The 14,780-nt window shown below is 37.9% G+C and overlaps 1 protein-coding gene across 1 annotated transcript in view; it reads left to right on the top strand.

Annotated features, from left to right (window-relative positions):
- Nucleotides 1-14,780, top strand: part of LOC140171870 (NAD-dependent protein deacylase sirtuin-6-like) — a 37,311-nt gene that overhangs the window by 3,039 nt on the left and 19,492 nt on the right. The window contains exons 2-6 of the mRNA XM_072195208.1: nucleotides 4,578-4,705; nucleotides 6,722-6,904; nucleotides 10,101-10,160; nucleotides 11,888-11,977; nucleotides 12,387-12,467. Of these exons, the coding sequence (XP_072051309.1) occupies nucleotides 4,578-4,705; nucleotides 6,722-6,904; nucleotides 10,101-10,160; nucleotides 11,888-11,977; nucleotides 12,387-12,467 (542 nt within the window). The remainder of the gene's footprint in view (nucleotides 1-4,577; nucleotides 4,706-6,721; nucleotides 6,905-10,100; nucleotides 10,161-11,887; nucleotides 11,978-12,386; nucleotides 12,468-14,780) is intronic.

The following is a 14,780-nucleotide window of genomic DNA, read 5'->3' as shown; positions in this document are numbered from 1 at the left end:
ATTTACTCAAAATATACCACCTTTTGCGATGTATAAAAAAATTGTTATGAAATAGAAAAAGCTCTGTAAAAGCGCTCAAAAATAATTGGGGGGTACCGGACCTTTTTTTCGCGTAAATTGACCAAAATAGGTCAAAAATGCATTTTTTTTCTGCGACAACATGCGTAGTTAATTGCGTACAAGCCGTACATGGATATTTTGGTCCGTACCAACGCGCTGGTATGCACAATCTGATGTCGGATCAGCGTTCGTTTACGCATATGGCCACAAAAAAGGAATTGTCTGTTTACGCAGGGAAGTTTTCACTGTAGAAAAAAATTACCTAAGAAGTGTCCATAATAGGAACAATTATATTGATGTCGACTATAAAAGACTTAAAGAAGCCTTAAAATTCTTAGCCTAATTCTATTTGTAATATGGTTTATTTTGGTCATAAACGGGTGTAAGAAAGATTCCCATTCTGCAAAGATATTGGACCAAAGATTTATCAAGTTACACAAAGTGAGGAATTTTCAGCTTTCACCATGTTCGTCTGACTCGAATGACCAAAAAGAGGATTTATTAATGTTAAAGCGAAGCGTTTGACACCATGGGCGGAAGTGTTTGACAATAATAGGCCTACAATTATTATAGGCATAGGCCTACTTAGCATGCTTAGTGTTGTTTACCGAGAGGAAAACTATTTTGGTCACAATAACTATAATACGGAATTATTTCGAGGTGTATTCATATCATCAATAGCAGTTCAATTAAAGCAAAGTTAAACACTGGGTTGCCTATAGCTGTAGAAAAACGTTTGGCCAATTATGATATTATTTTTGTAAATGTACGACACATTTTTTTTAAAACTGAATAGTTTTGATGGTGTTGTCTATATCGCATGCATTATGAATTCAGTGCACATAGTAGGCCTAGGTCTTTACCCAATAACACAAAATGCTTTAAACATTTAAATGTTGGATTATAAACTTTTAAAGTTGCCGTGTAGTGCGTTGAACGTAACCTTTAATAGGCCTATAATATAGTGGTTACCCAACATTTAGTCCAAAATATTATTAAAACGAATTAACCAATTTAACCAACACTCGCTTTAGGCCTAATGTTAAAAAACACCTTGATTCTGTGTTTGTTGGGTAGGCCTATAACTTCATACCATCTATTGAACCCTACTGTCGTATAAGGCTACTTTGGGGAGGGGTCCAGGTCCGTTATCAGTGGAAGCATGCTGGCAAGATTTGATTTGTACATGTTGTATTTAATATATTAGAAGCGGCCACCTTTTTTCCGCTCAGCAAACATTGTTTTCTTTATTTTGTGGCCCTAGTTATAGCCAGTGCGAAAAAATAGCATTGACACACACAACACGCATCGTTCTCTGCGATGTCTTGCTACAGAGTCATGGTTGGTTGGTTGTCGTAAATCCCTCCTGTGAATTAGGAGCACCAGATTTCAAAAAATGAAATCTGTAAAAGTCATAATTGTGTTCAGAAGTCATAGTTGAGTGTAAAAGTCATAGTTGAAGATGATAAAAGTAATAAATGAGCATAACTAGACTAGTTGTTAGGCAGATTGGCAATGATGGCAGACCTCTTAACATGCAGCCGGTAAACTAGATGTACTAGCAATGTGTTCTGTGCAAGCATGCAGATTGGGATAGCAGGTGAAGTGCAGTGTTCGATTTACCTGGATTAGCGTCAAAATGCTACTCACAATTTTGTAATTGCTACTCAAATCTGAAAGTGAGTAGCATTTTTTGCTACACATAAAAATATACGAAAATCGATCACTGGCCACTCACTTGAACTGAAAATGGAACATTCAGGATTAGCATGTTGCAAAATGCTACTCACAATTTTGGAATTGCTACTCAAATCTGAAAGTGAGTAGCATTCTTTGAAATTGCTACACAAAAAAATATACGAAAATCGATCACTGGTGAAGTGGGTAGGGTCAAGGATGAGGTAGGTAAGTGATACAGATGACGCTGATATCTTGTCCCAACTTCCTGGATATATAAGCCCTCGCACACAGTCTTCACTTGCTTGAGGAATGGGTCTCTCTGTTGGTGAAGTTCAGAACAGCAGACAAGGAAGTGCTGCCTGGTTTCTGCTGCTTTGCCGCACAGTAGGCACATGGGGTTGATGCTGTATTGGTTGAACTTTGCATGTTAAACATCAAGCGTGGACAGTAAGAGATTGGAACGATCTACCCCACACCATAACTGATATAAGCAATCCAGATCAGTTTAAAGAGGCACTACACAACTATTTTAAATCTAAGGAAGCTAACACAAGAGACTAGAAACATTTCACGCATGCGCAATAATCCTGCTTGTTTGTCTTCCACCTGGAATGTTAAGCAGTAATCAGAAGAAGAAGAAGAAGAAGCGTGTGGATCGGATTCCAAATGAAACCCTCTACAACCTGACCAACACCACTCCACTGGTTGCCAAAGTCAAGATTCATCAACTCAAATTTCTCGGCCATCATATACTGCGTCTTGAAGATGGCGAGCCTGTGAAAGAATATGCGCTTTATATTCCACCACATGGGAAGAGGAAACCGGGATGGCCTCCTGGGAGATACTGAAGGGATGCTGCAGCCAAACTGCAGCCGACTGATGATGATGATGCCCATATGCATGTTAAGTAATTACTCCCACGGTTGGAATACGGCACGATCCGAGGGGTGTGTGTGTATGTGTATCCCGCACGCCGTGTACGCACTGTGCATACGTGTTCGACTAATATTTCCATCGTAATAATAAAATGCCGGTTCCATCGTTTTATTCAAAATCTCAGATTTTGACAAAACTACAGCACCTAAAGTCTTGATTTTTGCAGAGTATAAGTACATTACAATTGTGTAAAAACCAGAATTTAAAAAAAATTTGAGGGCGTTCTCCTCAGCAAATGTTATAATATGGCTTTAACACAAGTCAGGACTCAGTGTTCTTGTTAAATTTAGTTCTATTTTGGGAATAGGTTGATTTATGTGTACTTGTGTGTCCGTTGGAAACTACAAAATACAAAAGAATGAATTGTTTTGGGATTTTGGCATCAGTGAGTCATGATCACAAACGCGCCCAAAAAAAATCAAATGTGGCACTGGCAGGTTGCGATAAACATATTTTAGGTATGAGAGGCAAACAGACCCTCAGTTAACACATTTGCTAGTCAGCCAAAATGGCCTAAACCGGGGCCCAAACACAATATATATTTACATAGAAATTTAAAAGAACAGCTAGCTCAAGGAAACCTACAGTGTACATTATAAATATGTTGTAGAATACTTCACTTGACCCAAATATATGATATTTTTTGATGATGAGACAATCGCACATGGAATTATAGGGGGATTTTGATAGCAGTTCCACATAGAAAAGCTGCTATCATCATGAGACTATCACTGTTTTAAGATCTAGAAACACCACCGAAATGCTGTTTTGTTAGCTGAATCTTTTTGATGAAAGTCAATCTTTGACATGATGTAGTGCCGTACTATTACGCTGACTTTCCTATTCGGAGAGGATGTCAATTTCGACATCCTCGCCTGTTTACAAACAGAGAGGTAGACAAAGACCGCTCCGCTTGTCCAAACACACAAGTATCAGAAAGATGGTCCACAATAGCGTGATTCACGTAACATGAATAGGGATTAAAAGCTGTCAAGTAGAACCATGTGCTTCTTTTGTCCAATTTGCCATCAAGATTTCATATGGAAACAGTTCAGACCCAGAACACGATCATGTCAGAAATTAATAATTTGTTCTGGGACTGATTATTCGGACTAGACATGATGTAACTTTGCTATATGGAAAGTGCTATGACAAAACGGTTTTCAGTTTTGGCTTTCTTTACTCAAGGGCTGTAATTTGATATATAAAAATAATAAAATGATGTGGTTTGATAGCAAATTTGCACCTTTCATAGTTTCATACCTACATATTTACATTTATAATGACTTTCATTAGCCGTATTACACCCTGACCAATTTTGTGCCTATTTTTGCATTTTTCTCAAAAAATTATAACGCATTGGTGACAAGTAAGACATGTATATTATAGGGGCAAGGACTACAACTACTTATTTTACCCCCTTTAACAAACTGTTCGTCTTATTTTCTAGTACATTTGTACGTCAAGATGCATCCATTGCTTAAAGTAGGGTGTAAGTAAGAATTTAATACCCGTAAAAGTGATCTAGTCGAAATCTGGCAAATTTCACCAACATTTGTGTGTCTGTTGAACCCTCCAATGTTTTCTTCTCATATAAAACATGTTCCATTTTGTTTTGAAGTCCCTAGGAATGTATTTCACGCAGCTCGAACAGGGCCAAAATATTTATCCTGAGTAAGCAGTTGGACATGCAACCACATCTTGAAAACATTTTTATGGACATTATCCAAAGCTGCAATATGATGATTACTAAAACATTTTCATCAACTAACTTTTATTTTGTAGCCTAGCATTACAAATATAATCATGGGTAAATTCAAATGCCTGGCATGTAAGATAACAGAGATGTGATGATGAGGTAGAACTTTTTGAATGACTTTCGTATCTTTAAAATTCACTAGAAATATGATGCCAGTGAAGTGGTGATGAGAAAAAGCATTGAGCTGGCTGAAATGATTCAACATAGCCGACATGTTGTGGTGCATACCGGTGCAGGCATCAGTACAGCAGCAGGAATTCCTGACTTCAGGTGAGTTAGGACACAAATGTCAACATAACTTTATCATGGTATCATAATATCATATTGAAAAAATACTTTTATTTCAAGGTAATTGACTTTTGAGTCTGTTGTAGTTTCACAAGGAATTTATGTTTTGTAAGTAATTGATCTTTCTTCTTCTGTCGCGTCCTTACACTCTTCAAGCATGGGAATGCATTGTCTGGGATGCAGTGCTGCAATCACACATATCCCATTTGTTCATTGCAATCTTTGCCATGCTTCTTTAGCTCCTGGTGGAATATATTCTGCTGCAGACACATATCTGTTGTAGTAGATGTTGGAATTGCACTAAATCCATCATTCCACATATCATTTACATTTACATGACCCTAGTGGGATTGGCCAAAGTGGGATTGGACCAAATGGGATTGGACCAAGTGGGAACTGGACCAAGTGGGAATGGACCAAGTGGGATTGGACCAAATGGGATTGGACGAAGTGGGATTGGAAGGTGGGTCCTTGGTCCAAAAGCCTGTGAAAATTACTGCCGGCCCGTCGATATGCAGGGCCCGTGACATATTGTCACCAAAGTCAGTATTTAAGAGGGATTTGGGTCTATTACTGACTTTAACATATCAATCCATGCATGCTTTACTGTACCTGTTATTACGAGTCTGAAGTCTTATATCTGGACCAGTGTAACATTTTAAATTTTGCAAATGTAGGCCTATGGCGAACATGTGCATCGATCAGGGGGAGGGGGCACTTTCTGAAGGGTGCGGGACGCAATATCAAATGCTCCCAGGTACTTTTAGAAGTGACTGAGAAGTAGAAAAAGAGGGAAAGGAGAGAAAAAAAGAAAAGAAAGTCAGAAAAATTGAAGAGAGAAGAGAAGAGAAAAGTTAAATTGCACGTAATCTAGTAGGCCCATGTAAGTAGTATTGGGGAAGGGGTACTTTCTGAAGGGTAGAGGACGCGATATCAAATTCCTCCCAGTTTCAGTGATTGACAAGAACTGAGAAAAAAGAAGAGAAAAGGTTAAATTGCACGTTATTTGAGTAGGCCCAGGATAGTAGTAAGGGGCAATTCCCACTTGGTCCAATCCCATTTGGTCCAATCCCACTTAGTCCAATCCCATTTGGTCCAAATCCCACTTTGTCCAGACCCAGTTAGTCCAATCTCACTTAGTCCATGTCCCACTTAGGCCATGTCCCACTCAGTCCATGTCCCACTTAGCCATGTCCCACTTAGGTCATTCCCACTAGGGCCATGTCCCACTTAGGCCATGTCCCACTTAGGCCATGTCCCACTAGGTCCATGTCCCACTTAGGGCCATGTCCCACTTAGGCCATGTCCCACTAGGTACATGTCCCACTAGGGCCATGTCCTACTTAGGCCATGTCCCACTAGGGCCATGTCCCACTTGTCCTAGTGGGACATGGCCCTAGTGGGACATGGCCCTAGTGGACATGGACCTAGTGGGACATGGCCCTAGTGGGACATGGACCTAGTGGGACATGGACTAAGTAGGACATGGCCCTAGTGGGACATGGACCAAGTGGGACATGACCCTAGTGGGATTGGCCAAAGTGGATTGGACCAAATGGGATTGGACCAAGTGGAACTGGACCAAGTGGGAATGGACCAAGTGGGATTGGACCAAATGGGATTGGACGAAGTGGGATTGGACCAAATGGGATTGGACCAAGTGGGAATAATCCGTGCAGGGTATCATGGTACTTGTCAAAAAATGCTTGACTTGAATTTTATATCATTGATGCACATCACATTCAGGTGAAAATTATACATTTTGGGAAAACATGAGGGTGTTGTTGTTTGCACTTCCCTGGCTGTTGTGACAATTTTACAATATGTCTGTAAGTTGTCAGATGCAAACATAAATTGATTCTTTCAAAATAAAAATAAAATATTTTCCTTCTTTTGTTTTGCTAAAATCTATGGAAACCAAATGAATGTGAACTCTAGAAATATGAAGATATTGTCATGTTCTTTTTCTGTTCTGGTTTTCTTTCTTTGAATACATAGGGGACCCAAAGGAGTGTGGACTCTGGAGCAGAAGGGTGAAAAACCACAAGTGAATGTGACTTTTGACCAGGCCATACCAACAAAGACCCACATGGCTTTAGTTGAACTAGAGAGGGCAGGCTTAGTACATTATGTAATTAGCCAGAATATTGATGGATTGCATGTAAGATCAGGATTCCCCAGGTAAGAGATAATAAACACCACTTGAATGTAACACTGTATGTGTGTAATAGTCAAGTAAGCTCAATCGATAAGGCGTTCGACTATGGTGCGAGAGGTTGCGGGTTCAATCCCTGGTGGTGGTTTAGTACGCACTTGTTGCAAAATTGAGTTTGAAATTCCCCTGGACAAGGAACTTACTGCTAATTGTCTTGTTGTAACCCTTACGAAACTTGGGGAGCTGATCCTGGTTGCGATGCTTATTTGTGCCCATCCACCACAAACTGGTCATAAAGTCTGCATTTTCCATTTTGAGATACAATCAAAAACAGTATATGGATTTCTATGTAAAATATAGTAGGAATTTGACCTTTGATGAACCATAACTTCACTTCCAGATGTCCGATGAAGCTGGTTGAGGTGTCATTTTAAAGCTGAGAGTGCATTCTCTTAAAATCTGCAATAAACAGAAAATGATCTAGAGCCGACTTTACTACCACTTCGTGGTGGATGGTCACATTTGTGGAATGTCTAGGGTGTGCGTTCTTGAAGCTGCAAAGTCCCTGTGGTGCTGATTAATGGTTTATGGAATGATGTGATCAGCAACAACCTGTAAAGTGTGCTGAGGCTTGTGGGTCAACGTCTAGGCGTTTTGCCTGTGCGTAGCGCACTATAAATCACTGCATTTTTGTTTTTTTCAATAATAATAATGAAGCACTTGCACCCATGTACCCACGGTACAGCATGCATCAATCAATTAACCCTATTCTATTACCCAGGCCCTCGAAATCCGCGGTAACGCGGCCGCGCCGTTCCCAGAAAAAAAAATTGGAGGTCACAGAAACAAAAAAAAAAAATGTTTTCCTACACACCCACAAACCTTACTGCATGTATTCAAACCAACCAAGCCCAACTAACCTTTAACATAACCCAAACCCTTGCCCTTACCCCCAAAAGGGAATTAGGTAGAAATTGATTTCACCTGAAAATGACAGAAAATCTGACCTATATTTAATGTTTTTAAATGCATTGCATGAATGTGTTTATAACGCTTTAATTACTTTAAATTGGCCTCGCTTTTAATTTTCATGGAAATTGTTATTTTTATTGCTAACAAAATAAAGACTAACCTTTCACATAATTTTGGAAATTTGAAAAATTTCTAAAATTCTGAAATACAAAAAAGACATTTAAGTGCAAAAGCTTTTTTCTTCTGGGTAAGAATTTTGTTCTTACAATGCAACAGCTTTTTTTATTGCAGGGTAGAAATTTGATAAATAGGTCATCATATACAAAGTGCATGCATGAACCTATTTATCAAATTTCTAACCTGCAAGAAAAAAGGCTGTTGCATGCAAGAAAAAAATTCTTACCCAGAAGAAAAAGCTTATGCACTTCAATGTATTTTTTTTGTATTTTCAGAATTTTAGATTTTTTTTTAAATTTCCAAAATTATGTGAAAGCTTTCTCCTTCCTATAATAAGCCATAAAAATAGCTATTTTGATGAGATGAGGCTAAAGAAAGTAATTGAAACTTTATATATTCATGCATTTAATAATACTAAACATGCTATACATGTAGGTCCGATTTTGGGTGAAATCAATTTCACCCCTAATTCTCTTTTGGGGGTTGGGAAAGGATGTTAGACTTGGTTGGGGTTGTATATTTATAGTAAGGTTTGTGAGCTGGGTTAGAGTTTGTGTAAGGCCAGGAAAAACATGTTATTAAAATTTATGCTATAATTAGTTGACCATGTCGGAAATGAATCCCACAAGATAATTCTGAAGATCGAGGAAGTCCAACACTCAACTCTTGTTCATTGTTGTATTGTAGAGCATAAATGTAGCGTATTTTACACATTACTGTTTACAATGCATTCTTCATGCACATTAGTACCCCCCCCCCCACATGGGGCCCCCTCCCACATACCTGAAGAGGGGGTGTCAACAATTTTATGAATCATCGTTTTTATATTGTGCATTAAATATATCAATTTCAGCCATGTAGGCCATGTTATTAGGCAAAGAAAAAACTTTGAAGAATGCCTCTCATGTACAAAAGTATAGGAAACTGAACATTTAAAACCACTTTTTTAGGATGAAGGAAGCATTTTTTTCAAAAACGTCTGAAACAGGTCAAGAATTACTTTTAACATAGATATATGCATTTTTTATGTCACGAATGGCCTCTTTTGGGGTGCTAAATCTGCTAAAATCGCTTGGGCTCGACCCTGGGGGCTCTCATGGCGATTTCAGACTTTTAAAAAGTCTAAAACGGCAAGGCGCTCGCGAATTTCAAAAAAATTTAAAGCAACATAGTTTAAGTTCCCAGACATGAAATATTTTTCCTATGCCCTGCTATTACCTCCCATCAATTTCGTGCCATATGGCACGAAATGGCTTAATATGCATGTAAAAATATATATATACACAAATAAGGTCTTATCTTTTGAACAATTTTGATAATGTATAACTTCTGTATCAACAAAAAACCTTTTTTCCTAATATAACTACCATTTACACATCGTAAAATGGTTTAAAATGTTGAAACTTGCCTATCGAGGGGGTATCAAAAGTTTTAGAAATCGCCCAGAAGTGAAAGAGCTATATCAATGAAATTTTGTCAGTGCAATCACTGGTCCTTACATGTATGTACATTATGGTCCAAAAATGGTCTCATAGGTATGTTTACTTTTTTACAGGTGGCACTAGATGCCAATAACCAGCTGACCCAGTTACTGCGCATAAACTGCAAGATTGAGAAAATTGAGGCAAGCAGCATTATTAAGATCCTGCTTTTGAAGGGTTGCAGTGCCTAGAAAATTGATGATGAAATGAAAGTTATCTTCGGTGGTGATTGTGATATGTCACTGTCGCTTTTTGGAAAAGGAATTTTTATTTCATCACAGATTTTCTGGGCACTGTAACCCTTAAAATGGAACTTAATCATGCTGCATGCCTCAATTTCTCCATTTTGCTGGTTATGCAGTTACATAGGCAGGTAGTGACATCTAGCTCCTGTAAAAAAAATAAACATACCTATGAGACCATTTTTGCACCATAATCTACATAAGGACCAGTGATTGCACTGACAAAATTTCATTGATATAGCTCTTTCACTTCTGGGCGATTTCTAAAACTTTTGATACCCCCCTCATTTTTAACCATTTTAGGCCAAATTTTGGTAATATGTTTTTGTTTTCATATATCTACCTTTCAGGGACAGGCTGTCTGAGCTTCATGGTAATATGTTTGTGGAAGAATGTGACAAGTGTAATAAGTAAGTACTTGGGTTTCTATGGTGATGCTGTTTGCTCATTTACAAAACAATGTACATCCATATGTAAATGATACACTTGTTGGCACGCGTCTCTTTTTATTTAATAGCTAGGAATAAATAAAGATTCATCTCAACTGGAGGTCACCTCAAATCATCCCCAAGTCACATGGTTTAGGAATAGAGAGAGATGAGTCTTAAGAAATTCATTCCTAGCTATTACCGGTATATAAAAAGAAACACAAGAAACAGCTGACAAGTGCATCCTTTTGATATGGATGTATACATATGATTTTCTCTGTAAAGAAAGGATGGACTCTCTCCTAAAATTTGATACTTGTGTTTTTACCGGGTTTCATTATGAACTTTTCAAATCTTAACAAAAAGTATATGTGGCTCAGAAACTTACAAAACGACAACAATAGCATTAGAGCATCCATATCAAAACAAAACAAAAAAGCAAACAAACATATAAGTGTAAGTGAGTATCAAAATGTTACACCTTCATTGGGCTATTCCAGTTGAATCCATAACCCATGGATGACATGACCTTAATCTCACACTCAGATAATCTGATTTGAAATTCACACACCCTAAGTGGGAGATGAAGGAGTAAGGATATATTTTGCATAGGTGATGTATTCAATTGGAATAGCCCATGATTTAACAGTTGACCCGGTCCAGTGGATTTTGTAGAGGTGCATCCCTGAATTTAGTGTATCAAAATTGAAGCACAGAAGCTCCTAGGTAAACATTTTAATACCAAGTATATTAAAGAATATTTAATATGTACAATAATAAGAACTTGCATTTTTCAATTCTGAAACTGATCATATGTATAGACCACTTGACATGTGATGTCATTGCCCGGCAGTATGCGCGCGAATTGTACAGTGAAGCGGTTTGTTTGAGCATATCGATAGACCAATCCCTCGCCTTTGTTGATAAACAATGATGTCAAGTGGTCTATATGAGACCTGTTACCACAACAGGAGTAGAAAGTCACCAGATATTCATTAACCAAAGTTCTTGATATCTGATCCAGAAATTGCACTTACTTTGTGTACATTTCAGCAACACTGTTGCCTTTGTCAACACTTGATGATGAGTGATTCCTACTGGCAACCGACGCTAGATGTATATCCAGCATAGGTCTTGGTGTTGCCAGTTGATTTTCCATCTGGGGATTTTCTTGAACCAAGTTCTATACAAACTCATCAAAAATGTGTGAGAGTTGATACTGTCCGTCGTCTCTGTTCATGGTGGTGCCCTCCTCTTTCTAATTTCTATAGCCTCCTTTATCCACACAATTTATGGGCCTACAATAATACGGAAAAACTTGCCGTCCAGGAAATGCTTCATGGACTGCTCATTTCACAAATATTCGGCTTTTTTAACTACAGTTAATAGTGCCAAAATGGTTCATCAAATCGCTTCAATTAGGTCTTCATTTTGCAAAAGTTTCTTACTTCTCAGGGGGCATTTTTTACATTTTATTATTTGACCCCCCCTGCTCTAGATCCACAACTGCTCCAAAATTATAAAAATACCCCTTGGGCAATGTTTTGGACCCCTTCAGAGGAAAAATTCACAATTGAAAGGGTTCAAAAAATTTGAAAATACTCATTCAGCAAAATGCTTAAAGAAAACCCCAGATGAGTTCTTGCATTTTTGTTACCTTTTTTAATTTTTCAGTTTCTAAATTTATCTATAAATTTTCTTTGCTGCAGACAATATGTTCAGGAGTGTGCAGTACCAACCCTAGGACTGCGACCAACAGGGAACCAATGCACACAGAAGAAGAGTAGAGGACGGTGCAGGTATGTTACAATTGTAGCTGACTTATTGGCAAAATTTGATTGGGGTGGATTATGAAAGAATGGGTATTTGAAGCCATTTCACTTGTCTAGTTTTAGAATTAATTAAATGGGTTGCAGGCTCTTGTAATAGCTGATGATAAAAATGGATTACAAGAAGTCCTTATAATTTTATATTGTCATATATCAACGGTGAACACTTATTTATTTTTTTGAAAACTGAGCAATGTTTATTATTGAGATTTTGTATAAAAAAAGGTGTGGTACAGATGGTGTGTATTTAAACCTTCTTAGTTTGATGCCAGCTCTTAGATGTTGGGAATGACAGTATCTTTACTGTGTAGTATGCTGCCAAACCATGGCTAACCTCCAAGCATGTTGTATTGTAACAAGTTATTTGTAATTATTACAGGGGCAAGTTGCGAGATACTATACTAGACTGGGAGGATGCCCTACCTGCACAAGATTTAGAGCTTGGAGACCAACATTCTAGGTAAGTTTATCTCACAGGAGTTTTATGTTAGCAGGGTGCACACCAGTAAATAGCCCCCATTGACTTTGTGGACAAACAGGGTCCGGGAAAACGTCATTTTCTTGACTCCAGAGCGACTCAGTTCTTCAAAATTTACCTTTTCTGCAAGTTGAAGGTCAGATGAAGACATCCATTGTAGAAATTATATATGGAGTCCAGCATAAGTCATGTTGGACGTTTCCTCGTTTGAAACACTGATTTTTTCCTCAAAGGGTGTAGGAGACTTGTATTTACTGGTGTGCACTCAGCAAGTCAATTTCAAAGGTCTCTTCCACATTAAGACCACGAAGCCACTTGCAGTAAGGTTCATATTGATATGCTGTGTGATAATTGCACTTGGTCATGTGAGTGAAAGAACTGGGGGGGCAGTGAAAATCATGCACATGGGGAAAATAAAACCCATTGCAATGAACGTTGGGATAATAATAATAATAATATTTTATTCTTATAAAGCGCATTACATTAAAATCTCAAGGCGCTGAACATTTTACAATCATAAAATACATGAACACATTAAAAGATATTTTGAATATACAATAATAAAAATATGTTCTAGCATTTAAAATACATAGAGAATGAAGCACATCAATGGATATTGCACCATGCAGTATGGGATCTCACATATAGAACCATACCTTTCCCTATGAGTGTGGGCTTTATTTTTCTCAATATTTGAGCACAAACACTGCTAGCTCAGGCACCGTTCAGACTTGCCTTAAGAGGATGAATATGACTGATCTTAAAGGGAAATCCATGCTGAATATAACTGAAATCTCTCATGTTAGGGAAAATATTTCCGTCACATCTATCCAGTATATCCACAAAATATGAGGCTTCCATAATCCATATATGTTGAGGGGGAACTTCTGAATGAGCCATGATCTGTCCAAACCTGCCCTAAGGGATTGCATGGGGAAATTAAGATACAGTTACTATGAGAGTAATTCAGTTTTCAAAATCTATTCCATTTGAAATCTACCAGACCCCTGTGGAAGATTTAAGAAATGTCTTCCATAAAGGGAGTATGTTTTTCAAATGAAATTGGCTGGGGTTAATTATTTTGAAACCCATACTCCCCCTGTATATGACTTTACCTGTATAGTCCACAACTGGAGTGAGTATTGGAGAGCGAGTTGGTGCAGTGGTTGTTCCCTCGCCTTGCACCACTGAGGTCCAGGGTTCAAGCCCCAGCGCGGTCCAAGGACTCATGTGCACTTGGTTTATCCCGATTCCATGCTCGCTCTCGCAGGTTTTCTCCGGGATCTCTGGTTTCCTCCTGCTTTCAAAAATCAGGGATTAGTTGTTTGGTTATCAAAAACTTCCTTCACCCAATGGAATTTGGTGAGTTGCACAGATAATTGGTGGATGTTACAATCTAAGTGCGAATAGGTTTGCGCCAGGTTCGGCTGCAACCAGCCTAGTTGATGCGATCTGATTGTGATGATTCACCATGCCAGCGAAATTACAGCGCTTTGATCCCTCCGAGATGCTGGGAAAAGGTGCTATATAAAACACCTTAATTTATTTATTTATTTTAAATGGAATTTGCCCAGTATCTTTTCTATTTGAAACCCATACTCTCTGTTTTGTAAATCTTCCACAGGGTGAGTGTGGATTTCAAATGGAATAGCACAATGCCCTTCTTTAGTCTAAAACGTTAAGAGTCCCACGTTACATCGCATGGTAAAAAGTTAAAAGAAACTGAACATAAAAGTGTTGTTCAACGATGTTTTAATATAAAATAATTCACTGACGTTTCGTACAAAAGTACTTTATCAAAGTGATGAAATAGAGAATGTCTTTCTTCCTTCTTTCTTTCTTCCTCTCCTTCTTTCTTTCTTTCCTCCTTTCTTTCGTTTTTCTTTCTTTCATAAGCCTACTTTCATTATTTCCTTTCCTTTTTAGTTCTTTTTCCTTTCTTTATTTCTTTCTTCTCTTTTCCTTTTCATTCCTTTCTTTCTTAACTTCTTTCTTTCTTCCTTTCATTCTTTCTTTCTTTTTCCTTTCTTTCTTTCTTATCTTATTTTCTTTCTTTCATAGGCCTACTTTCATTCTTTCCTTTTCTTTTTCCTTTCTTTGTTTCTTTCTTCTCTTTTCTTTTTCCTTCCTTTCTTACCTCCTTTCTTTCTTTCTTTCTCTTTTCTCTTTTTTTTCATTCTTTACTTCCTTCATTTTCATCTCTCTCTCTCTTCCTCTTTCTTTGCATTTCATTTAATATCTAGAGTTTGTCTCATGATCGCTTATGCTCGCGCTGCTTTAATTTAAGTGTTAAGC

Source organism: Amphiura filiformis, chromosome 15 (assembly GCF_039555335.1).
Source record: "Amphiura filiformis chromosome 15, Afil_fr2py, whole genome shotgun sequence".
Classification (NCBI taxonomy): domain Eukaryota; kingdom Metazoa; phylum Echinodermata; class Ophiuroidea; order Amphilepidida; family Amphiuridae; genus Amphiura; species Amphiura filiformis.
The sequence above is the reverse complement of the archived record's forward strand: the minus strand, read 5'-3'. Positions and strand labels throughout refer to the sequence as shown.